A 27,427-nucleotide genomic window follows, 5' to 3' on the forward strand; every position below is an offset into this window, starting at 1 on the left:
TACTGTTATGTGCATGGGTACCGTACCGTTGCAGTACTGTTATAACAATGCCCGTCAGCTATACAGGGAAAAGCAAATATATGTATACACAAATTAACAAATGAAATTACTAAAAAAATATGGTGTATATTGAGCTCTCAAGGTACGTAAAATTTGCCTTCACGGGAATAATAGATTACAAGTAGTACGGTACATTCAACTGGTTATTCAGTAAATTCGCGTACAAATTGGCTCCCCCACAATGTACGAAATTTGTGATATTCCGCAGGGGAGCAATACATGTCTCGTGGGGGAGGGGGTGGTGAATATTAATCCACATGCAAATCTTCTTCGTCAAGGTTCGCCACATGGAAAGATTGCGGGATGATGAATTTACACCTGTGCGAGCAACGCGGTGCTATTCATAAGGCCCAATGAGGAAACCCTCGAGGAAGTGATATTTATTTATTTATTTGCCTATTTCGTTTTAGTGCATGCGTTCGATAACGTGATAATTATTTAGCCTTAACGATTAAATATCACGCGTACTAAATATGTCATTTCCTTAAACTACTGCAGTACTATTGATACGGGTACATCCTCAATGTGTTCTCAGAAACTGATCCGCATATGTTACAGTTCCATGTATTGTCGTTTGTATTACGTCCTTCGTAGTCCTGCCCAACTTTCGCCCCCTCCTCTTCGATGGCGAAGGCCACCGTATCCCTTTTCAGAGCGGCAAGGGCAAGAAGGCCTTAGTTTCGGTTTCGCTTGCGCCATCTTGTAGAGACCTTGCGAGATTGCGAAAGGGCAGCGGCGGCGCCGCAAAACTCGACACACGTGACTTGTGTTTCAGGATTTTCTCCGCGACATGAAGGAGGAAAAACTTTGCGAGTGTTTGCCAGTGTGTATTTGCCAGTTCACGGTGACAGCTGTAGCTGGCTGTGGTGTTTGATCCACTACAATAGTCTCGAAATGTGGAAACTTGCCGGAATATGTGGGACTTTCGGAGCCCTCACTTTGGGATCAGTATGTTCAGCGTGGACGGCGGCCGTTGTCGCATTTGTTGTCTACGTTGCGACGGGAGGATGGAGATTCCTCAGGATTTTGATCTTCACAAGCAAACGTGACTTAACGTGAGTATTATTCTCATTTTGTGTTTGCTGCTACGTTGCCAACTCACGCAAAAGTGTACGTGTCTGTGCCATTCCGATCAGAGCTCCGGCGTCTGGCTTTTTCATGCCGAGAATGCTCACACACCTGCCGAAATCTGCGGTCGACGACCTAAAGAACTTGTTTCTGCCGCGCTAGCCGAAGTTGTGACGGAATGTGCCACATAAACTCCGTTCAGAAAGCACAAGTACGGCACGTGAGAAACGCCAGTATAGTGTGCAGTCACTTCGCTCGTAACGAGCATGGTTTCACAGCTGTTTCGTTACCTGAGGAAGCGTGGACCTCCACGCGAAAGCTTGTACAAATTAAACTTAAACAAAAATCTTCAGTGTCGGCTTCTGTATTTTGTTTATGTGATCTACAGGACTTGACTCCCCTCTTCGTATACGCATCAGCTGTTTCGTATGCAACATATTACATGTGCAGCACACACACACGTTTCAGATCCCTTTTGAACGTGAACAGCAACGCGTGGAGAATATTGTGCGATTGATCAGTATTCAGGCGAAGTCCATTTCACGAATATATACAGATGATAAATGGTTGAGGAAACATAGCGAACATGTGACAGAAAGGGTGAGAAGGACGAAATACGGAAGGTTGGCGTCGTATGGTTGGTATGTTCGTCTGCTCCAATAACGACGACGCAGGCGATAGTTTCCTCGAAAATTCTGCAAAAAGAATTGAGGAAACGATCAGAGGGCTGCCCAAAGTTACAAACGACTTCTGTCTTTATTTATTTATTTATTTATTTATTTATTTATTTTTGTCTACTAAGTCGCGTGAGACATGTAACCTGGCAAAAGTTGGACGTGGATCTTTCGGAAGAGCAGTTTGCAAGGGATTTGGTCGGAATATTGCCAGGCTTCCCCTTATTCTGAAATTTACAGTGTTGACACTGACACTTAAATGTCCAGATGAAACACACGGGACGGCTAGCGGAGAATGACTTCCCCAAATCACAAACCAACGTAAAGAGAAAATACGTCTGCATGGGCTGTTGCCAACGCCGGGTTCCAGTGCTATCCAGTTACAAGCGTGTGAAGACTGAAGGTCTCTTCACAGCAAAATTTACGTAATGTCTGTAATATGTTAACGTAATGTAGCGGATATCCGTCCGAAGTCGTCGACGCCGAACTGGATAATCCCGGTTGTATTGCGTTGCTCCTGCAAGTGATCAAGGGCAAAGATAACATCGAACTGATTTTTTCTCAAGGCTTCTCTGCGGAAGCTGGATGTACTTACGTGTCCCTTCTTCTACCAGATTGGTAAATTGCGAAAACTTGCAGTTGCATCATTAAGAAACCTATTTATGCTCCTTGACCGGCCGCTGTCACCTCGCCCTCGCCATCACGTCATCATGCGCGTCAGACGCCGCACAGACCCAAGGTTACTTTTGACGGTAGCATCTAAAAACAAACTGTTCTCCGTGTAGCGCTGGCTAAACATTGCAATGCGTATCCACTGCAGCACAAAACGACAAATGTTCCCGACCGTGGCAAAGCAAAGCTTCTTTGCATGGGGCGGGGGCTTTTCTCGGCAAATTTCCTTGGCACACGAAGTATAACAGAACCTAAGGGGAAATCTTTCGTTGCCAAATGGCTGAGCATGCACGTACCATTCATGGAACTGCATCGCTCTTCTTGTATTAAGTTTGAATATTTCGATAGGCTATAAAAACTGTTTGAACGGAGGCCGAAACTATGTGCTTTACACGAAGGGGTGAGAACGTGAAAACCCGATCATTTGCGTTTCATGGGGTTTTACCCAATGTTTTACGCGGACGATGTTTGTTGGCTAGTCAACAGTGTACCCAAGGGCCAAGGCCTTTAGGAAAAGCACGATGTCCTTGCCCGAGGCATCTGCTCCCTCGTCGGAACGGGTCAGCTGGGGATCTGCCCCGTCAAAGGAAGAAACGGAGGAGGATTTTACGTCAACCGCTTGCCTCGTACTCATTCCTTTGAGATGCCAGTGAAGCCTTGGAAACGCTTTGGGTCCCAACGCAAAGGGCAGCAAGCGGAGATTGAATTAAAGTGCGCCATAATGTCATTCAAGTCGTTCTCTCTCGCAGCCATCTCTCTCTTCCCTTCAGCCTTGAGAAAGGCTCGCTTGTTGTTGTTGTTGTTTATTGTCAGTTTCTTGTTTGAGAGTTGAAAGGACGTTGTTTGTTTGTGTGGATCTGTCGAAGTTCGCAGGGCGTGTTCAATTACGTTCGGCCTTGGTCTGAGACGACAAGAGCTTTGCGGTTTTTGGAAGTCCTCTGTCTTTCTGTAAGAACCCGGCCGTCGAGATGTTAATGTTATGTCTCTGGGAAAAGTCGGAATATAAAGTGTGATAGAGGAAGCAAAGTGAACAGGCGTGCGTTATCTGACACTTGGCGTAAAATGGCCCGCGAGAAACGATCGGGAGGCTTGTAATAATTCTAATCACACATTTCACAATCCAGAACCTGCCTTTGTACATCACATCTTTGGTAGCCAGTCAGTCTACAAGGCCTCAACGTGTACTCAAGCGGTTTCGAACGATAACATCACTAACAGATTGTTCCAGGACGTTAGTGACCTCTACGAGATTGCCGGTGACGAACGTGGGTTTTGCGTAATCGCAACTACACTATTTCCAGAACTTTGCCACTAAGGCATGATCCTTGCGGTGTCATTGGCTGTAGTCTTTGTGACGTCATTACCACACAGAGGAAAGTATCACGCGTTGCCTTGCCTTGGCTACGTCGCCTTTCTATGCAATTAGTCTTCGTGCAGCACCCAGATGCATTACATCATTGAAAATGTGAAGGTTGGAGTAAGCATGAAATTCTGAAACGAATTCACGGACTGTGAAGATCGCAGTTGAACGGATATACGAATAATATAATAATAATTTAATAATTGGGTGTTTACGTCGCGAGACAACTGAGATCATGAGCGACGCCACAGCGGTCGGTCTGTGGATTGCTTTTGCCCACCTGAGGGTTCTGGATATACGAATGAAGGAGGTTTATGTACGAGTCACCGGGACAGAAATTTCGAACTTGCGTTGCATTTTTTTATGTATTTTTATTTCTATTATTTTATTTTTATTTAAGAAATATTTTTTCTGGCTACGCAAATTAGTTAAAGCAGACTTCGTTTTTAAGTAAAGACACGCTGTTTCAATCAAGTTAGCCCATAGTGAAGCGTATCCCGCGTTGAAAGAGAAAAAAAAATGCTCGTGACAACGGTCGCACGGATTTCATGCGTTCATTCTAGCTGCCACGGTTGATTGCTGTCATTTCCGGTACCCTAGACAGTTTATCCGCACGATACGTTCGACATAAAACAGGAACAAGAGCTCGTCAGTGTCGTTCCAGCTTGTCTATGATCTGCTATCACCTCTGTTCCGTGTTGTAACTTCAGATGATGGTATTTCGGGGTGAAACAAAAAAAGATAGGGCTCCTTGCGTGACATGGCAGACAACTCTTGCGTGAGAAAATAAACGCCACTTGAGAAAGATAATTTTTCGTGTCCAGACAAAAAAAAAAAAAAAGGTAGATAACGCCTAGACAAATGAGTAGATAATGCCTAGTTAAAAAGATATATACCTAGTTAAAAAGATATATACCGCCTAGATAAAAAGTAGACGATGCCTGGATGAAAAGGCAAATAGCCAGTCTGTTTCTCCATCTTAGAAGTGGTCAGCAGTTGTGAACGGTTCAGTCCAGTCGCGTAGTAGGGAGTGGGGTGGGATTTTGGGGTGTTCATCCCCCCCCCCCGAACCCGTACCCTTGGTAGTGCAACCGATAATGTTCCCGTACACAACCCCCTACATTTTCTTTCTACGCTATTGGTCCAATCACATGGTTTGAACAGGCAACTACTGAACCACCAGGGCCATGTAGCCTTCCTCACTGCTTGACCTCAAAACACGATATCGCATAGCACAACATTGGCGGCCTTGATCAGTGATGCTAGCCGAGGAACTCTCCCTTTCTCGGCCATAGCTCGTCCATTAGCCTTTCTCGCCTGACACACTTCTCGTCTGCATCAGGCGCACTCAGACGCGAAGCTTTACGAACAGATTTTTCGCCCAAAGGCTGACGCTATGCGTCAACCTCGTTTCGCGGCAAAGGACTACCATTGTTGCGTGGGCTGCAACCGTCTGCCTTCTGTCAACAAGCCAACCTGCCAAACGGAGACTCACACTGTGGACCGCAAACAAATGAAGGTGTCTCACCGTCGTCTGTTTTATGCCGAACGTCAATGTAGGAACAGCGTTTCTCTGTGGTGATGAGGGAGGAGCGCTTTAGCGTCCTCTATTTTTATGACATCGCCAACTGTCTATACTTCTCTTTGTGTCCATGTCTCCCATACTACGCCATAAACACAGGAGCTCCGCTAGACGGTCGCGAGAAGAGCGGGAAATTTAAACGAAATAATTTTGACTGAATGGGACTTGGTCGGTTGAACGTACTTGAGCGGAAGAGGAACACGCCGAGGTTCCGCAGCATCAGCGCTGCTCAAAGTGGACGAGAAACAACTGGTGGCGGAAGGTCCGCCGTGTAACACGCTGAGCGGGAAAAAAAACCTATTGGTGGATAAACAGGCGCATTTCCTTTTCATTTCCTTTCTTCTCCGTCGGGACACTGCGGAATGTCGAAACAAGTGCCTCGCTAAGCCAGGATGTGTGTGCGATGAAGACCATTGGAGCTTCCGCGTTTGAAACAAATCACTGTCCCCACACAACTTCCTCTGTAGTCGCGCCTGTGTTTCAGCTCCCGTCGCCCGGCCTAATAGTCAAGATTGTCGCCTTCCACGTCGAGATTGGGAGGTGATCCGGGTTCGAGTCCCGGCTGTGCTGTTTCGGTGCTTCCCCTGGGCTTTCCTCGGAGAAGCTGTAAGGTAAATATCGGCACAGTTCCGTGCAAAGTCGGCCCATGACTTATAATTCGCCACGGACAACATGTCGCCACATCGTCAGTGACGCGTTACCACCTAGCCAAGCCAAGCATCAAGCCTGTCTATAGGCCACTGACAGACACACTCAGTCGGTGCTTGCATTGGAGAATTATTGTGGAACAGAACTTCTTAGGTTACTATAGAGCCTTTCCGCAAGCTGATACAGAAAGCTGCTCCATTACGAAGGTCGATCATGTTATCTTCATACCCAGTAGGATTTCATTGAATTCCACTCTATTCCCCCATATATTTCGTCACTCCTACAACTGGCACTACTTACTTGCGCAGTATATGGCCCTGCATTTTACCAAGGCCAGATGTCAAAGACCTCTGTACGGTATGCACCGCTCCACATTCGTGGAGAACGCTTGTGACTTATCCTGCAGTCAATGAAAGCAGACGAAAAATTTATGCGGAAAGGGGGGCCGGAGATATACACACGTGTTCAAGTAGTGTTTGGCAGGTGTAGTAGCGTCTCGATCATTGCGAGCCCGCGCGTGAGGGTTCTTTTTTTCCCCTTGCCGTACGTGATGGTGGGCGACCTTGTATGGTGGCACTCGTTCCTTCTTCGCACCCGTGCCCCGCGGCTCTTTCCTCGCATATCTTTAGCACACTGGCCACACCGCTGCTTCTGCCACCGTTGGAGGAAATCGACTATAACGTGGCCGCCCGTTGTCTGCCTTCAAACTGCCTTGGAGGAAAGTTTTTAGCGCTGTGCACTCCGTATGTTCTCCCTTGTGCATTTCTTCGAAGAATGGAACGAAGTTATAATGGCATCGTTGCTTCCTTTTAATTCTCCATCTCTAATGTTTTTTTTTGTTTTTGTTTTCGGAACTTGGCCTTGTTGGGCAACTTCCTTCCAGGGTAACTGCCTCTCGAAAAGGAACAATCCGGCGCTGACGTTCTCGGAGCGTTCACTGTAAATTGTGAGCGAAAATATCTACCTGGCTATATAAGCACTGGCCCATTCCTTGTGTTAACACAAGGAATGGGCCAGTGCTTATGGCTTCTTGCGCCATCTTGATTGTCAGTAAACGTTTGCAGCCGTGCTCCGACCGGACGTCCTCTATTTTTGTTTTAATTTCACGAGGAATGGACTAGTGTTTACCCTGGTAGATATTTAACCAGATATAAAACAGGCTTCTGTGGCTTTCGGTGATTTTATTTTCCGATTTATTACGAGGTACGGTGAAGACTGGTGACAAAGTTATCTCTGTCGTTGTAGCGTATGAGACAATTAACGTAGGACAAACACAACATAAGTCTCATAACGCCCAGTTGCAGACTGACATACTAATTCGGGAGAAGTTATCTTGTTATCCCGTGATGTTAGAAGCCAATTCAATGTTGTACTATACTGTAATTTGGTTTTGCGTCCATCTTTGCCGCGTTTTGTGTGGTCTCAAAAATTATAATCACCGAAGGCTGGGAACTCTTCTTGTTTTGGACACTCAAAGAAACGATCGAGCCACGAGCCCTTGTCCTTGAGGAACCCATTGAGCGAACTTCCTCAACACGCTTCCACTGCTGCACACGAGAGCGATGTAATTCGACTTGAGTTCTCCTCCCCCTCCCCCATCCACGGATGTAGAGTTATAGGGTGGCAGTTACTTTTACAGGTAAATTTTTACAGTATTTGCATGCTCACTTGAATGAACTGTTATTCGCACAGAGCAAGCCTATAGCCGTTTCCTGTTGTCCGAATGTCTCTAGCGGATACCCTTTAACATGAAAGTTGAAAGATAGAGGTCACTGAAAAGGTTAGCCAGCTGTAGGACTCGAACCCACATCTTCTGGATTACCGGTCCAGGGCTCTAGCAATTGAGCTAAGCTGGCACACCTCCCCAGCCTCCAGCCTCAGAACATCAATAAACCTCTCCCTGTTCGTAAACACATGACGTCAATGTTCGACAGCGCCACCAATTTGGTAGAGTTGAACTGCGCTCGAAGCTATAGGAGAACAAAGTCTCGCCCGAAAGCCACGCTCTTGATGGGATTACGATGGTCCCTGAAATCGTACTTTTTTTTTTCAATAGGAGGCAGCGAACAAGTGTCCATTCGTGGAACCCAGCCCTCCCCTTCCGATTTGTTTCGGTTTCAGTCTGTCTACCAACGTCAGGATGACGTTTCTCGGCTAGAGGTCTATTGTCTCATGCCCTTTAGCATATTTGGAGTCATTCTGCACTTGTTGAGAGTTTCACAGCAAAGGGAATTACGGGAAGCGTGTTATCAGCGGTAACATCAAACATATACGACAAACGAATGTTTTCAAGTTTCTCACCGGGTGATGAAAAATGACTCTCAGCGTGGGAGATGTTGCGCCATGTGGCGAGGAGGAAACGTCCTTCGATGAGTCTCTGCTCATTAAAAGGATCCTGATGCTCATTGTCGCTTCAGCTCAAGAGTAAAATTTTCCGCGTCAACAGCGTTTTAGTGGATGCATTTGGTGCGTGTAAAACTGTACGTTGCACTCAGTTTCTTCCTTGTTTTCTTCTTAAGCAAAAAGTGGCGACGCGGAGGCTTCCTTTATTGGGCTCGTTTTCCCTTCCTCGATATATTTGTCTGTTAGTGATTAATTAAGGGTTGTTAATGTCGGTAGTTAGTGATTAAGTGGAAGGACAAGTAGCGCTCAGTCCGACCCTTTGGTGTGCGTCCACGTATAGTGTTCAAAAAAACCTTATCTTTATATTTCTGAACCGCTCTACAATACCTCCACCACTCCATGTAACTGCACGATGAGGCGCAGAGCCTCGTATAGGGCCCGTCGTGAGAGCTTCCGCATTCAAGTTCAGTAACCTTTATTCGTACTGATATGCACAACGTATCGAGTTTCCCCGTACTATGTGAGTTGCCCGCACATTTTATCGCAAGCCCTCTGTGTTGGCCACACGGAAAATAATCTATAGAAATCCGGTAGTAGTGAGACGTGGGAGGCACCCTTTGGGGGGGCTGAACCGCCGCTACACTCCTTAAAAAAGGGGTGTACTGTAACTCCTTTTTGGGAGTAAACTCTTGCCACGTACAAGACTCTCTTTTAGAAAAAGGAGTCTCCTCACTCCCTTCAGGGAGTGAGAAGGCTCGTGAACTCCTTACTGGAGAGTAATTGTACACTCCAAAGGGAGTGATATATATATGTGTGGCAAGGGTGTACACCCCAAAAAAGCGATAAAACATACCTTTTTTTTTAAAGAGTGTATGGTGAATGTGGCTGTCCTTTTCGTAGTATAGTAGCTTTATATAGGGACTGTCTATATAGGATCAGCGGATACTTCCCTCCACTGAATGCCTGCTCGTGTTGTCATATTAGCGAGCACATGTTCCTCTATATTCAGTGTTCGGCATTAGGGAGTACAGTGTTGGACAAGAGCTTACGAAACGTGCTTCGGCGCATTCGTTCCTCAGAGTGGCACGCTCGCAGCGAATGAGACCGTACAGACTTAGGCATGTGCCTATGTAACCCAATAACCTGTTTGTAAGTCAGTACAGTACCATTCGGGGCAAGATTCTCACTCTGAGGAAGGAATGCGCAGGAGCGGTGTTCCGTAAACTTTTGTCCAGCACTGTACATCACTTTTAACTGCTGTTCTTGCGCCACTAAACAGCAAATCATCATCATCATCACTTTTCACTGACGTAACAACAAACATGGTCGAGCTATTGGTGGATCCGACGAAAATGCGTTAGCATTAAAACTTGAAAACCCATTTGAAACTCCCCTTCACAACGCTACACATCCCTTCAACGGCCCTTCACAAGCGTTACACAACCCTACACAACGCTAACGCAAGACAGCATCCGCAGCCAAACGAGTCTTTCGGGCTTCATCAGACTCAGCTTTGCGGAGCCGCGCAGCCTCTGCCTTCTTTCGTCGGTGCTCCTACGCACAGCTTTCATAACCCGTAGCGCGACCACGCTGACACGCCAGAACCTGTCGACCACCACCAATGCTACACTGGCCGATGCGCAGCGTCGCGAGTTCTCCACGCGCCCTCTCCTTCCCTCTCCAGTAAACGCGCCGCGCCGTAGCTACAGACACACCACGCCGCGACTCTTGCGCACCGAGGACGCTAACGCATTAAAATTGGTTTCTTGACAGTTTGTTGATTTACTAAATAGTGTATCTCGCATAAAAACAGCAAGGCATTAGCAACGTTGGAACGGCAAAAGCCTCTGCATCGTTGAATCGGATGTACGGATGTTGAGAACGAGACGTGCAAATACTTGGCCCACGTGCTTGGCCTCAGTACGTCAGTGCTGCACATGTGTCGCATACTGTTTGAAATATTAAACTCCTTTATCGCTCCTTTATCCTTAGTGGGATCGATTAGATATTTTTTCTTCCTCCGTAGATACGTCGTACATTAGATAATAGCGAGGAAAAGAAAGAGGGACACGGGAACTTATCGCATAAGCACACTAGTGCTGGATCGAGATCGCCTTCAACAACAACGGTTTAGTACGTGGAGGCGATTTAATTCACGTTCACGTTATCTACTTTTGTATTCCGATGACCGACGTCATTACCATTCGAGAAAGGCTGTTGGAACCGTCCTGTGTACAAACTGCGCGTCACTGCCCTACGCGCACAAGTTCGACGGTAGTTCCAATTTGACTTGTACCCTAGAGCCGTCGACTGATTTTGCGATGTGCAAAATTTCATCCAACAGGGCATCGAAGCTTTTCTCTTAATGCGTTAGCATTAGAACCCCCAAGTCGGCAAAAATTTACCGTCGACGAACAGCTGTCTGAGGCCTCGACGTTGGATTGGATTGGTAATTGGAATCATAGGCGAAACAGCTCTAACTGTATATCTAGATTTACTGTGGCAGATACTCTACGATGTTAGCTAATGCTAACGCATATCTATATACCGCATAAGTTTCATTGATAGTCCTCATTAATTTTTCCTTTTCCCAGATAAGAGAAATGAATGAAATGTTCAGTTGTGGTTTCAGTTTTGCAATGTCTTAAGGCATGACCATCATCATCATTAAAATAAAGTAACTGTTGCTTTCCTGCACCTTGGCGGATGTCACCAAAGTGTACGTGCAACCGAGATAAAAACAACTGGCGGCAGTTTTGATCTGTCATAAAACGTAATCAGGAAGTTTCTGCATAATGTAAAACCTCGAGACTAGGGAAGACGAAGGGATAGACACAACACAAGTCTCAAGACTCAAGTCTCAACACGAAGTCATTGAGACTTCGTGTTGTGTCTGTCCCTTTGTGTTCCCTATCCTCGGGGTCTTAGATTATGCATCAGCTTCACCAGCTCGCTTGCTTCTTAGCAATCTTTTCATGAAGTTTCGGCTCGAATGGGTGGCTCGATTGCGTTTCTTCAATTCGATGTTCCTCTCCGATCCTGACCAAATATGAGAAAGTCCGCTGTTGTAGATAAACATTAAACAATAGCAGTTTGACGGCGCTTTCCTTTTAAGGCAGTGCGGAAAAGGGAAATGTTTGTCCACATTCTATATTCATAAGACAGGGTCTGTTCCACTTTGCCGAGGACGCGCTCAGTCGCAACGGTGTGTGCCGCAAAGGACCGTGACCAGAAAATAAGCGGCTGTGGTAACTACGCACGGTCCACGCTAACATACTTCATTTTGCTCACATTCGAAGTTTTCCTTATGCTCCAAGACGCATCCGAGTAAGTACATTGCGGAATCGGGTAAACAGTGTACTGAGAGTATGGAACAGTTCGTGAACAGATTTTTTATTAACGTCCAATGTATACAATGTACGATGTATGTATAATGAACGTGCAGAATCGCAATCGTGTTGCGACGGCACCATTGTTAATGTGGACTTTTTTGCTAGTCGTCTTCCTGCTTACTTCTAGTTTTATATATATATATATATATATATATATATATATATATATATCACGGGTCCATCCACATTGGCTAGCTATATTTTTCGAGCAGCGTGCTCACATTTGCTTGTTTTTTAAAGTGAAAATCACACATATATGGTGATTCATGCATGTATCCGCGTGATATCCAACCACGGAGCAAAGCAATTTAAGTGTAATCACTTGCACACCGTTATTACCCACATGGATTTGTGCAGAATTCTCATCTCGCGAAGCAGGGGTGCATGGGGTTAATTAATTGGGGGGGGGGGGGCGTATCGAGTGGCTTTGAGGGGTTTTTGGGAAAATCCTTCAAATTATCTAGCACAAGGTCACTTTCGCAGTTACGTAGCTGCACTTATGTAATGAGTAACGATAAGTGACAGACAGTGTCTCTCACTATATATATAGCTCGATATCTTATTTGTGGAGCTACGAGAAATCAGGCGCGATTTCTATCTAGCGAGATTGAGATAGAATCAGCGTTGGTCTTTCCGTCGTGTGTGAGACGGATGACCTTCCGTCACATATGTGCCTAAAGGAAAGACGGGTTTTTTTCTCGATAGTCGCATTGTAAAGCGTATAACAACGAGATGACGTCAATGATTAAGTTGCCGTGACGCCAGGGATGCCCTTTCGTATTGTTTCCGCGAAGCGCGAAACGTTTCTGCGACTATATAATAGGCCTGACTGTTCCTACTTGATGGTCCATGCTTCTCGCATGTTACTGTTCGTCTGAGGCCCGGTTTCGTCAACGCCGGTTAACTTTGAACAGAGATCAAGGGTTGCGAAAACTTGCAGTTAACACTCAATTCTTTTTTTTACAAACGTTAATTGGTGACGTGGTGAATGTTTCGGTGACAATAGATTCCTTTAGTGAAGCAGAGTTAATCGGCGTTGGTGAAACCGGACCTGAGTGACTGATCTAACTTGCTGTTCAAACGCGTGGAAATGTGTCATACTATACACATTTTTTTTAATGAATTACATGCTAGCGCCGCGAAGCAACTGTGGCTATGAGCGGCGTACAGATGTGGACAGATGGAGAGAGGACAGCAGGAAGGAGGTGGGGACAGGGGGGTTAGTATGCGTCCTGGGCCGAACTACAGGGGGAACTGTGCGAACATTTCGTCTGGAAAGTCTTCGGAAAACCCAGGGAAAACCTCAGACAGCACAGTCGGTGGTAGGGTTCGAACCCACCACCTCGCAGTCTTCGGCACGACCTTGGCTACCACCAACATGCGGGACGCCTTATATCCCAGATCGGCCATGCAGGTGGTATATTGCACCGCGAACTACGATGTTGTATGTAGGTTGTACGCGTCTAGGCAAGTTAACTCCTATACATGTATACTCAGACCACAAACCTAGAGGCGTCTGTGATTGGCTCAGCCGGATGCATGGCCCCTCCGAGTCACAGCGTATCATCTACCGCACCCGATCAACAGATACGATTCCGAGTCACGCACGCTGTCATTCGTTTCGATAGGTGCGGCGTCATTTTCGTTCTTTTCTTTTTTGTTTGTTTGTTCTCATTTCACGGTAGCTATGGCAGTATTGTTTCGTATACTGAGAGCGTCTGCCTACGAATGCGACGTAGGATGGAGGTCTGGTCGCAGCCGTCGCTCCCATCTTGAGTGAAGACCACGCGTTTCTACAGAATTTTTAAAAATCCTGCAAGATGTGTGACACTGAAGCAGAACGCGGGGTGCTGACAGGCTGCGGGAGGACAGCCCGTTAGAGCTGAACGCGCTGTCCTCCCGCAGCTCTGTAACAGCTGTTCCACTACCGGAAAAAGTAACGAAATTGAAGGGCTGGTATCAGACACGGATAACGGAAATGAAAATATTGCAGTAACGAAAATGGAAACGCTCACGGAAATACGTCCGTTACCCTTCTCTGGTTGTGTCAGAGTTTTGCTCATTCGTGGGTTTCTTTAGCTTCGGTGCAGCAAAACGCAGTCATAAGTCCCTATTCAAAGCCGGGTGTCTAAGCAACATGTCATATGCACTCACAATGTTCGTGTCCAGAGGTGACTGATGGCCAGTCACATCGCGAGCCTTCGCCACTCATTCCTATTGCCAATGACGCAAGGCTTGGTGAGAAAGCTTAGATCGTTTTGGGAGGATAGTAATCCCCAATATAGCGCACTCGAGTGAGGTGAGTTCAGGCTGTAGTTCAATCCTCACACGTGGTAATGTTGGTCTTGTCCTCTACATATAGTCTCCCCTTGGAATTTCGCATACAAGTCATTCCCATCGATATAGATATGCTGGGCGTTCCATGCATGGCAGTTAGTGGCACAACAAGGAAATTGCTGGTCATTCTTCGTCAAAGTGCTGCGTAGCTGAATACGTCCTGAGCAGAATTCAAAACGGCGTGTCCGAAAAGGACACACATGGACAGTTTGCCGCGGAAGCATGCGCTTGTTGCAGATGCGTGGGAGGTACACGAAAACCATAACGTCGTCTTCATATATGCAATAACGACAAAGGGAAAATATGTCATGTTACACGTCAGCTGACCAGGATGTTGAGGAATATAAAGAAAGTGCGTTTGTGACACGTGGATTTATGTGTGTCATGGTGCCATCTACACGTCTTCCAGAGGGTAATTCGATACGATAGTTTCTCTGCGCGAGGGAGAGGGTGAAAGCTTGGAGAAATCACGTGACGATGTGTCTGTCCACTCACGAGGCAGTTCAATAATGGAGTACGTGCGCCTCAGCGTGGAATATCGCCCCCTATTTGGGAGAGTGGCCAATGAGGACGCTCCGCGGACAACAGGGGAAAGACGGAAACTGGGGAGCTGCGCAGACAGCTCACCTACTGGCGTAGCGTATATACAGCGACGTGCAGTTTGCATAGGACTGTGTAATTCGGATTGCGCTGTCAGCACTTCGCAGCACTCGGTGGACGCCGATTGCGATATTTCCATTGTGATATCGATAACTGCATCAGTAATAATCTCGAAAAGACGTACAGTCCACTTCGTTGGTCCATCGAAAACAACGCCTTGCTGTACGATAAGCACCAGCGATCGCGCTATGGCATATTGATACATGCTATTTTATGCATTGATAACGCCTTTGATGATGTTTACGAATGACACCATTACAACATCGTAAGCAGCGAGCTTATACATAGTTTCCAGACTCGATAGCACTTTGTAGCATTCCTACTGGTTGCAGTGTTATCCCTGGCCCTTCCAGCTGATTTTGTTGTTGCCGGTAGCTTCCCATGGGGTCGCAAATTTGTTTGATAGGCAATTAGGCATCAGGATTGACATTTATGGGAAGAACACACACACACCGTAGTACTCTCGTGAAACAATAGAGTTAAACAATAAATTGTACGAAACATTGTATCCCCATCTGTTGTATTCTTTCTCGAGCCACGAAGCCTTCTCTAAAGTTGCGAAGGGAAGCCAGGGAAAGCAACGCGACCTTGGACCATAAACAGGATAATGGACGTTGTTGAAATTAATCCGTTTCTATCTTTCTTTGCAGGGGTCTTGTGAGGCTGATCAAAACGAGTTTGTATTTCAAGTATTGTTTGAAGAACAATAGGACCATCCCGAAGATCTTTGACAAGACCGTGGAGAAGCATGCGGACAAAGTCTGCTTCATCATGGAGCACAGCAGGTGGACTTTCAGACAGGTGAGTACGCGTGAAATTATGCGCGCATTTCCACGTGCTGCAGACTCATGGCATATACGTGCGTGGATTCATAAAATGCAGTGCAACAAAACGTCTCAATATGTCACTTGCGCTGTGTTACCATAGCACATGTTTTTCTTTTCTTTTTCTTTTTTTCACAGCAGGTTTTCCCGAAACCTCCATTATCTTTCTGTTCGTTTACGTATCGCTTCTGACAAACATAGTCAAAATTTTGCAGCAAGTTGAGCCGTCTTCTGCCTCGCTGACAACCATCGAGGCATGCCTTTGCCGCATTAATTTATTTTCAGGCAAAGTAGTTATATATAGCGCTCCCCGGCTGACTTTGTTTTTCTTTGTCATTGGACTTAAAGTCCTGTTCCCCTTACTGGGACGTTGCTACGTTGATGATTGTCTTCATAATAGCCGAAGCCATAATTATCCAAGCCATACCAGAAACAGAAGCATATCAGAACTCTGAATTTTCCTTCCCCTCCTTTTTTTTTTTTCGGTAACTGCGAGTAGCGTTTTGTACTATATACAGGGTGTTTGCACTAACGTGTCCAGAAATTATATTTAAAGCGAGCGATAAAAGAAAAGCAAGTGGTACTTTCCTGCTACTTGAGTAAGAATCAGGTACTGCTTCACTAGTAGAGCTCCTTTCTCTTTTATCGCTTTTCTGGACACGTTAGAGCAAACACCCTGTATATACGTATGTTGTATTTAATTCGTTCTTGTATCCGAAGTCACTGTGGCCCAGCTTGGACGAGCCTCTTGTACTGAAGGGTTACTGCATGGACGGGTGTAACAATTTCGTTGAAAATAATATTCGCGGTCCTGCATGTTACTTAGCGCCACAGACAGTGGCAGGTGGGTTCCTATGCTATGGGAGGCAGGAATTTTCACGCAAGAATAATCACGGAAGTGCGTGCAGTATGCCGTGTCCATGTCGCACCATACAGTGATGTACGCTGACAGCATACGATAGTGTACGCAGTGATGTATACGCTATGATAACTATAAGTTAGGCTGTCACACCTCGACCATATACTCTGATGTTATTGCGCCAAAAAAACATCAAACACCAAACCTCGACCATATGCACGTGCGACGCTCATGCCGGTATTTTGCTATATGCTACCTAGTTCCTCGACACGCGGGCAAATTGTGCCACAACCTTTCGTGGCATCTCAACATTTCCACGTGTCACTCGTAAAAAAATAGCACAATGGATTTAATGCTTTCCAATCGTGCTTCGGGGCTATAAGGCTCGTTATTTTGTGGTACATTAAGCTATACAACAGAGAAGGTTCGCGGTGGTGGTATCTTACGAGGTCATCCGTTCTTTTGTGCGAGTTGATTACTGCCATACACGGGCATCAAGCACTATCTCCTCTGGACCGGTCCGTCAAAGAAAGCTGTCAATCAATCAACCAGCAAATCGAAACGGAACATCTCTTCGCTTTGTTTCCGTTTTGTCGATGCTGTTTCTTTTTCCCAGCAGTCGACCTGTCAAGATCTCGCCCAAAAATTATGATTAATGACGGTGCTTATTTTCAGCGACGACAGAGGTGTCCTCGGCACGTTTTTGGTCCATTGCGGTGCTATTCCGCCTGATATAGTTGTGTCAAGTTTTTGAGGGCGTGTATCATTTCCCCCCATTCATGGTCATTCCAATGGCGCTCTCACCGCGGTAAGGACAGTACGAAAATGGGCAACTTGTAGGTACGATGCTCACCGGCGACCTCATCGAGCGAGATGCCTGCGAAGGAGAGCCACGAGGAAAGCACGCGCCAAGAAAGTTTCACGGAAGAAACGCCAAAAGTATTCGAACGACGCTGGAAGAACAGATGGTCTTTTGTTAGAAAACGCGAAAGAGTGTGCAGAAAGCGATGCTGCTAGCAGACGAACAGCAGCAGAAGAAATATTCTGTGGAGAGCCTTGAGAGCGCGTCTCCGCCGAGTAAACGACATCTTGCCGATGAAGTCGACCGTGCGGACAGCCGGACACCCTGTCCTGTGTGACCCGCTGAAGACAGAGAGGCCACAAACAGAATGTTCTTTTGGATATCGTGGTGACTTGAAATCAGTGGCGTAGTCACGGGGGGGCTAGGGGGGGCTCGAGTCCCCCCTACCTGCCACGGGCCGACCCACGCAAATCGTGCAAATCCGATGAGAAAATAACATATGAGAGGGGGGACCAGTGTGACGATCGCGAAAGTTCTTGCAGTTCCTGCGTCTGTCTACAGTCTTGAATGGCTTTTAAAGTATGAGCGGAGCGTATCAAAATACTTCCAATCTGGTGACAGGGCCTCATTGGTCATAACAGCCTACATGTAATCGCATTGTGAACGTTCAAATCAGTCTAGATTTGCATCTCTTATCTTGCGGTGTGCGCAATAGCCAGCTGGCAATAGAATGTGTATGTTGGCGGACCCAGGAATAGCCGAGGGCGGGGGGGGGGGGGGGGGGGCGGAAGTGGGGCGGGTTTTCGTATCGAGGATTCGTTTCGTACTACCTTGGAGATCTGGCTACGCCACTGCTTGAAATTGCTCCCGTGTGAAAAGCGAGAAATACAGATACTTTGGGTGCGATATTTGCATTGCTTTAAAACTCTGATTAGTGGTGTAGTACGTGCTTCTGTTGAAGTAAATCTCTCCGTCATGTGTTTTTCATTCAGAAGTTGTGTAGACAACGTACGATCTTATGCGCGTGAACCCATAATCGGATGACATACGCTTCGTGTGACATCTACTACATACGTCCCTTATGAGGCGTGAACTGTATTATTGTGATCATTTAAGATTCCAAGCGTTGCACGTTGTTTGTTTTCACATCTGTTTGCTTAACTGCTGAACGCGCGCAGTGTTTCTTGCCTAGCTTGTTGAAAAACTCATAATGCCGGAACTTTATCAACTTGCCAGCATTTCCTAGCAGTGCAGGCAACGCAAGTGAGCGTTGAAAGGGCATTTTCCCATCTAAAGTACATCCTATCCCCACAATGAGGAAGGCTGTCTGAAAACACCCCAAAGGACGTAATGATGGTCCGTTGTAACCTGCCGTATAGGGTTTATTCACATGACGTCATCCGCAGGAGACCGCCACTGTCGCTAGCAAGCAGATGTGCTGCCATCGGCCGCCATATTGTAGGTCCCATCCAAGCCGTTACCCATATCGCACTCACCATATATTTGGTGTTTCAAAGTTATCGTGCTGTGTGGTTTGTAGCATATCCGAGCAATTTCCGTGTTTTCGACGTTAATAGTCATCTAAAAAGCAATTGGCAGCGAACGAATGCGGGAACATAACTTCGGGGGACCTACAGTATGGCGGAGACGACCTGCACGCTTAAGTCGTTGATTAAGTAACGCCGCCGCGCAAAGCATGCTGGTGGACACTATCAGCTTTATCAGCCTATCAGCGGTCTCGTTTTTCCCACTTCCTGCCCACCACAGCAAAATATAACCTCGAACCGGTCTTCTCCTGACGTCACATGTTTGTAAATAGAGGGTCGTCTATATTTCGCTAATATATACTTGCAGTGCAGTCCTGCTAGGCTTTTCGAATAAAATTTCCTGCAACAGATAAATACGTTCATCTTTACCCGTTTGCACCAGTTTTTAGCTCATTTTGCATCATCCACGCAACCGACAGATGCATCATAGAGAAAACCGAAAAAATACCGGTTCAACTGTTTGGTTACCGGGAACCGCAAATATTCCCGTATAAATCCCGTAATCGTATCCGAAACTGCTTTCAGAGTTCTGACACTGAACTCACCGTAACCGAAACGATATTCGTTTCGTTTTCTGTCCCTGCTTTAGGTGCCGTTGTAGAACTCAGCTGCCGTGATCCCATAGTAATGTTACGGAGGGCCATACTGTCATTACTAATTATACTTCGTTGCCTCACCTTATTGCGCAAGCAAGACACCTGCAGAAGAGTGACGACCATAGAAACCGTTTCTGTCAGCACTTCCAGTGTCTATTTAAAACAAGCGAAGCGGCAATGCCTTCCCGTTTCGTAACCTTATGAGAAGAAAACAGGAAATGAACTACACGTATATGACAGCAGCTATCGCCACTGTTGTTAACAGCTGGAATTTTTTTCCTGCTTTCTCCAAATTGCTTAATCAATGAGGTTTGCCCTGCGATCAAACTTTCCATTCACCATCTTAAAATAAAGTTGTTGTTGTTGTTGTTTGCCCTACCTGCACGAACCAGGTAACGCCGTAAGAACCAGGCGACGCCGTGCCGGCCGTATCCGAATTCTTGTGGACCTTTGTTATAAGCAGTTGTCTTCGACTTTGCTCCAACAGGTCCTGTGTGTTGTTGAAATTGTTTGATTGTGTGTCCGGGTAGGAAAATGGAGGAGATCAATCAGTAATATGGAAAGCAAGTTAAAGCGCCACTATACGGACTGTATTTCAATGAGTCTCGCTCAAAGACTCGCACACCAAAACATATATACGTGGCGGAGCTTGGGGCCCTGAGATGCTACGGACAGTGACACGAGGGGACTAATTATCAGACACTATATAGTGTGGGTACACTCTTTCAAGCTTTCCAGGAAAACCCACAAAATTAAAATGGAGCAAACCACAGGGCATTACTGTGACGAAGGTACGGCTGAATAACATCGTACGGCGTAGCAGACGGCTTGATCCAGATCTACGGCGTAGGTTGATCTTTGCTCTCCCCCCTCCACCCAACCTATAAAAATCTGTCTTATTACATGGAATTTCAGACACTGCCAGATTTTAGTGCAAGGACTAGTGCGAATACCCTGCAGCCGGGAACTCGGGAGGGGGCTCTCGACGACCCTGACTGCATATATTTGGCGTTGGTACGGGAAGAGGGGCGCTGTGCCCCGGTCTCCATCCGGCAGATCGAAAACGCTCCGCCTACGGTTTATGGGGTATACGTGTACACTCTGCACGTGCTTACAGATGCCTGGACATTTCCGTTTCAGGTTGACGAGTTCACGAATCGCGTCGCCAACTGCTTCCTGGAGCAGGGACTCAAACCGGGTGACGAAGTTGCTGTGTTCATGGATTCTCGGCCCGAGTTCGTGATGACCTGGTTGGGCCTCTCCAGGATAGGCGTTGTATCTGCGCTAGTCAATACGAATCTCAAGTCTGATCCCCTCATCCACTCTCTCACCTGCATCAATGCCAAAGCAATCATCTTTGGCGCGGAACAAGCAAATGGTAAGCACAGGCTGCTTCGTTATGGTTTGGTTTTTTTCTTCCGTTTCTTTCTTTATTTTTTATTTTGTGCAGCAATTACCTTTTAGATAAATATGGCGATTAAACGGAAAGGCATTGGTGAAGGACGCCTGCAGTGAGTGTGATAACAACCGAAAAGCCGCCGTAGCTGTCGGTCGCTGCTGGCTGCACATCGACGAGAGAACGTGATCCCACGAATAAAAAGGACACTTCATACTCCGGATGCTGTGTGCTGTAATACGCGTAACACAACGAAAAAGTATCTACTGTGGTGATAATTTGAGCGTCTAGAGGAGCGAGTGGCGCGTTCCAACCGAAGATGTTCAGTCCGGCATTTCTAGCAGATTACCGCATGCGTTTCCAAAAGTGGCGCCGTGTCCGCGTTCGCGGCGCGGCCGAGAGGAGCCTGTCACACGTGGTCACACTCAAGTCGTATTTATGTTCGTTGATTCTGCGATTCTAGTTCGCGTAAATTTCCAACTGGTCATCGACAGCTTAGTCAACAAACAACTTTTGGTGGCAATGAACGGACAAAAGACCCGCCGTGGTATTGCTGTTGTGTTTGGAGGACCGCTAGCGGGATCTAGAGTCACTAAATAAGCTTCGCTTCAGAGTATCGACACTGAGGTCCAAGGGAGAGCAGGAGCGCCATCTTGTTTCTGCACCACACCGGTATCAACCCCATTTGAGGATCAAAGACGGCTAACATAATGCTCCCTGTGGGATAGAGAAGCGCGTATGATTGGTGTGGGATAATCCATGTATTGTCCACCTGAGCGTCCAGAACATGTCAAGGTGAGCTCAAGGCCGTCAACTGCTGCTCGTAAACGAATTTCACCCGCGCACGATAGATGGCATCGTGCGCTAAAGTGCGCGTGCGCGTGGGAAGCGTGGCGCGGAAACAAGATGGCGCATGCTCGCTCTTGGAACTCAGTGTCGATACTCTGAAGCGTAGCTTATTTAGTGACTCTAGCGGGATCCACTTCTGCCCCCTCCGCGGGTGCTCCGATTGGCTGGATGGACAGCGTTTGCGGATCCGCGCTCGAGAGCTGCAACACAAAGCGGTTATCAAAAGGCGACTGGAGAATGCCTCGCGTCCGCCGCTTTGCGTCCGGGAAGACGCGGCGCCGCCGCATCAAGAAACGCGTGTGTGAACAAATATTTCATATCTCAGAACTGAGGTTGTACGTTTAATCAATGGTGAGAAGAGCACCCAACATTGTACTTAGAGTAAAACACAAAGTACCTGGCATCAATGGCACTTGAAGTACAGTATGAATTACTGGGAGTTGTACTTTAAAGTACTCATGGTACATGGAGTCGTTGATGTATACACTCTATGGTAGCCCCTCCCCTCCTTCAGATGCCCATAGGTGAATAAGGCAGTTGACACCCCGTGACACTCCCCCACAAGTACAGAGCAGCGCTGGCCAGAGCAGACAAGTTTTCAGTGGAAAATGATGGGGCACTTTTGTAAATTCAATTGTGCAATGAAAATATTGTACATACACAGTGCCTTCAGATAGACTGCTCGATGAATGAAGTACTGTTTTGAGCAACACTAAATGTCACTATCCTTGCTCTTTAAATATTATATCGTCGTGTCTGCATTTCCAGCAATGAAAGACATTGCACCTGCGCTCATGACCAAGGGTGAATTCAAGTACTACTTCTATGGCAAATGTGATTCTTCTCCTCTGCCTGCTACCTGCTTAGATGAACTGCTCAAGGACAGCTCTCAACTTCGACCAGAGATCGATTTTAGGGGAAGCATCCATGGTAAGTGTACATGAAGAAAAGCTGTTTGTACACCACACCCATTGTACGGTAATGATCAGGGGCAGGTCCTCGATTTTTCTGAGGGGGGTAGCCCAACCTTGGACAGTGTGCTGCATGCACTACATAGGGTCAATTGAAGCAGTACGTGAATGCAGAAATTCAGGGGGGGATTAGGACATCTGGACCCGCTTTCTAAATCCGCACCTGCTAATGATTGACATGTAATCTCCTTTCGTATTCATTCTGCTAGATCGTCTCGTGTACATCTACACATCAGGTACGACTGGTCTTCCAAAGGCAGCTGTGATCAAGCACAGCAGGTGAGCATTCGTTCACTCGATCAAGATGAACATGCATAACTTTGAACTTCACGTTGTTTTTGTTGTTTTTTTTCGAAGGTTCGTGTACACACTACCCCATATCGGTCTTTGTTTTTCTAGGTACATTTCTATGGCATCAGCAGCAAAGTATATGATGCCTATCTATGGCGAAGATATTATCTACAGTGCCTTGCCCCTCTACCACACAGCTGGAGGAGTTCTAGCAGTGGGGCAAGCCATCATGTATGGCAATACTGTTGCGATCAGACCAAAGTTTTCGGCATCTAGGTTCTGGGACGACTGCATCAAATATGACTGCACTGTAAGAGTTCTTTCAGACTGCCATGACAATCAGGCATAGTTTATAACAAGCAGTGTGTGATCCTCACAATACACAAATACGTAGTAACATGTGGCCTATCTCTTGTGAACTGCAGGTGACTCAGTACATCGGCGAGATATGCCGTTACCTCCTCGCACAGCCATCACGTCCTCAGGAGAAGCGCCACAAGATTAGGATGATGTTCGGCAACGGGCTTCGCCCACAGATTTGGTCAGAGTTTGCAGAGCGATTCGGCGTCAAGGACATTCGAGAGCTGTACGGTTCAACTGAAGGAAATGCACATGTCTGTGAGTAGTCCAACAGCTTCAGCTCGTTTTGTATCCCGTAGTTACCAGTCTGTCTTTTCTGTATGGTCTGATACCTGGCAGTGGATCTCTGGAATCTGGATGAACATGTTTTGTAATGCCTCTGTTTCCATTGTTTTGTTTCAAAAGCTAACCAATCCTTGTATGCACCTGCAGTAAACATCGACAACAAGGTTGGATCTGTTGGCTTTGTGTCCCGAATCTCAAGCAACGTGCATCCCGTCAAGTTGATCCGAGTGGACGAAAACACGGGAGAGCCCATTCGCAATGAGAAAGGACTCTGTATTCCGTGCGAGCCAGGTAACGCATCACTTCTGAGTTCTTCGCATTCTGTAATGCAAAACGTATAGGATCCCCCTGCACTGTATACTTAGGGCCTGACTTTTTCGGGTTTTATTTTTGGCCGAATTCGGGGGGGTAAATATCGGGTGATATTTTTCACTTTAAAATTCGGCTGTATTCGGGTTAAATCCCGATACGGCATATTCTGTCGTCAGGAATTCGGGTGTATTCGGGTGATTTTTTTTTTTAAATAAAAATTTGTCTTAACATGGAACTAATGTTTAGCAATGTTATCAAACTTTATTTTAATGCACGCCTACGAGTGTGCCACGCGACCCGGATGTTTTCGGGTAGATCCGGGTTAAACCCGAATTTTACAGATTTCGTTCGGGGTGGTAAATACCGGGCGGATACGGGTTTAACCCTAAAAAGTCAGGCCCTATATATATTGTATGCACCATTACTGGCCAAATTCTACACATGTGTTCCTCGTGTACCTAAAGTGCTGCTGTTCCACATTATTCCAGATGAAGTAGGTGAGCTTGTTGGCCGCATCGTGAGGGATGACCACATCCATTCTTTTGATGGCTATGCCAACCCTAATGCCACAAAGAAGAAGGTGTACAAAGACGTCTTCAAGAAGGGCGACACAGCTTTTGCATCAGGTTAGCTGCAAGTTTTTCAACTTACGCAGGTAATATTGTACGTTGAGCCAAGAGGCAAACAAATCTGTTGTGTGATGCAATAGTTGTACTGCACAGCATTCTGAACAAAATTGCCCAGTTCTTCTAGTAATATCCGGGATTGCTTTGCGCAGTGTACAGTGTACGCTTGTCGGTTATATAAAAGTGCTCCATTGTGATGCAGCAATGTTTATGTAATAGTACGGTGCTAGACAAAAGTTTACGGAACGTGCTCCAGCGCATTCCTTCTTCAGATTGACATGCCAGCAGCGAATGGGACCATACGGACTTGCAAACAGGCGACCGGGTTGCTTAGGCCCATGTCCGTAAGTCCGTGCGGTCCCATTAGCTGCTAGCGTGTCACTCCGAGGAAGGAACGCGCCGGAGCACGTTCCGTAAACTCTTGTCCAGCACTGTACCTGCGGTGTCACGTGGCATAACTCATTGTGCCTTGTTTGCTTTTAATCCAGGTGATCTCCTGGTGATGGATGAATTCGGGTACCTGTTTTTCAAAGATCGTACGGGAGACACTTTTCGCTGGAAGGGAGAGAATGTTTCAACCTCTGAGGTTGAAGGCGTAATCATCCGTATTGTAGGGCTGACAGACTGTGCTGTGTATGGTGTCGAAGTTCCAGGTAAGCTCCTTGCCGTTCTTTCTGGAGTGGGTGTGTTTGACAGACACGAAATATGTGCAGCATTTAATATGGGTCACACGATGTTACGGGTGTTGACCAGTGTTCACAAAGTTATAAATGCTTTCACGTGAAAATTTTGTTCGATCCTGAGCATTGATCAGGCACGGCTCCACGTGCGGGTAAAATTTCCAGATTGTAGTTTAGCAACTACAGCTTATACTTTACGCTGCCTCTCACAGAGAGGTACACATAAATATTGCGAACAAAACAGAAACTGTTTTAGCCGCAGTGGGTACACTTTGGGGGTTGTTAATGTTGCTTGTAACTCTGTACCTAAATCAGTTGTGGAGTGTTCTCAGTTGAAACAAGCACACTTGCTCCCACCTCACCAAGGGGCTTGCGTGGGGTGCATTGCAGGAGGATATGGCAGACGGGGAGGTCGTTCGATGTCGTTTAGGAAATTTGCACATGCTTGTGTAGCCCTTGGAAACAGTGGAGGACAGATGAAGCATGGGGTGCTCTCTTCCATGGCATCATGTGGAGCGTTACTAAATGACTAGACATGCACACACATATTCCCAATAGTCTTGAAATATAATACATACACAATCAAAACACGAAGAAACATTTTGTTGGAGTTACGCTCAAATTGCAATTCACGATGTGGATGTAACATTCACACAATGTGAATAAAAGCATTCATTCATTCAATCATTTAGTGCTGGAAACTAACATCGATGTAAAATTTTCCAGGTTCTGAAGGAAAAGCAGGAATGGCTGCCATCTGTGACCCAGAACATAAGACTGACCTCCCACACTTCCTCACGGAGGCCAAGAAATCTCTCCCCGGCTATGCCATTCCACTTTTCATCCGTTTTGTCAGTGACATCGAAGCCACAGGTAAGGCATCTAAATTCATTTATGCATGCGTGGTACGTGTCTAAAAAAAAATCTTGTAACAGCCTCATGTCACCTATGGGCACCTCATATATTCTGTCTTAACAGGTACCTACAAAATCAAGAAAGTTGAGCTACAGAAAGAGCAGTTCAACATCGACATCATCAAGGACCCGATCTTCTTCCTTGACCTCACAGTCAATGAATACGTCCCGCTCGACAGAGTGCTCTACGAGAAGATAATGAACGGTCAGGCCAGAGTGTAATTGGTCACTCCTGCACATAGCTGATGCAGTATAAGGAATGGACTGGATGGATCACAACATCACTTTGAAGCCATTCAGGAACATCACTCATTGTTGCTGCATTGTTGCAGCGAGTCACATCGGGCATCTGCAAATTTTTTAATCACCTGGATGTGCTCTAGTGCACATGCACTCTAGGTGCATATACAGTTTCTTCCAGCATCGAGAAGCACATTCCAAGGTGCACTATGTGTCCATGACCGTGTACCTGCTTCAGTGAGAACTGTTGATGAAGCACATTCACCAGCTTTTTACGGGAAGAGAGCAAAGTGTTCGGGAACTTTTAACAATGATTTTCCGAGGTGTTTACCCTGTTTGTGTGGCAAAATTATCTGCGTCACTTTTAGCTTTTATCCTGCTGAGCATCATTATTATTTTTTTTCTTTTTCGTTCATCAGAAAACAAATCTCTTCATAGTGAGCGTACGTGATGCTCTTTTTTGTGGTCTGTTTGGTCACAAAGCTAAGTTCGATAAATTTACCAGTGTCGCAACGAATTGCTGTGAGAACTCGTTTTGCACACGTAGCAGAAGACCCCGTACGTTTAGCTGCGGTAGTGAAACCACACATTGTTGCCGCTATTGTTGTTGTTTGGAACGTGGTTACGTTGATCTTGATGCAGGGGATAACGGCGTACAATTGTGAAAAGCATAGTGCCTGCATTTTATCATTTTGTGTTTATTTCACAATGTAAAGTAGAGAAAGAAAGGTAATAATGTACATACAACTACCACTGTAATTTTTTTTACTGTGATACTAAGCAAGTTCAGAATCAATGCGTCTATTGCAGATTCTGAGTGTACTTCATTGTATAAATAAATGGTGTCATCGAGGTATCAGCGGATTGCATTTTTTTTTAATACGACGCGGACAGTGCGTTTTGCGTTCGTGCACAACATTTGCGTTTGTTCTAGTAGACACAACGGAAAATGCCAAATGCAGTAAATTGCTGTAGCTGCCCTCTTGCTTCTAGTTATTGGCCCACAAAGCCTGGTCCACTTCTGGGATCTCATTACCCGGGCCTCTGCATGTCTGACTGCAGGCATCCTTCAGCAGCAT

General features: G+C 46.3%; 1 protein-coding gene and 1 non-coding gene across 2 annotated transcripts; one reads left to right on the forward strand and one right to left on the reverse strand.

Annotated features, from left to right (window-relative positions):
• The first annotated feature begins 835 nt into the window (after positions 1–835).
• On the forward strand, positions 836–27,207 carry LOC135368698 (long-chain fatty acid transport protein 4-like). The gene is made up of 12 exons (XM_064602150.1): positions 836–1,115; positions 15,447–15,597; positions 20,565–20,802; positions 22,438–22,599; positions 22,850–22,919; positions 23,040–23,241; positions 23,357–23,549; positions 23,724–23,867; positions 24,377–24,514; positions 25,003–25,167; positions 25,921–26,067; positions 26,173–27,207. The coding sequence occupies exons 1-12, from the start codon at positions 955–957 to the stop codon at positions 26,328–26,330; spliced, it is 1,929 nt and encodes a 642-aa protein (XP_064458220.1). The 5' UTR covers positions 836–954; the 3' UTR covers positions 26,331–27,207.
• On the reverse strand, positions 7,848–7,920 carry Trnat-ggu (transfer RNA threonine (anticodon GGU)). Its single transcript has one exon. It is a non-coding gene; the product is annotated as a tRNA-Thr (tRNA).
• Positions 27,208–27,427: the final 220 nt, after the last annotated feature.

Source organism: Ornithodoros turicata, chromosome 9, assembly GCF_037126465.1.
Source record: "Ornithodoros turicata isolate Travis chromosome 9, ASM3712646v1, whole genome shotgun sequence".
Lineage (NCBI taxonomy): Eukaryota > Metazoa > Arthropoda > Arachnida > Ixodida > Argasidae > Ornithodoros > Ornithodoros turicata.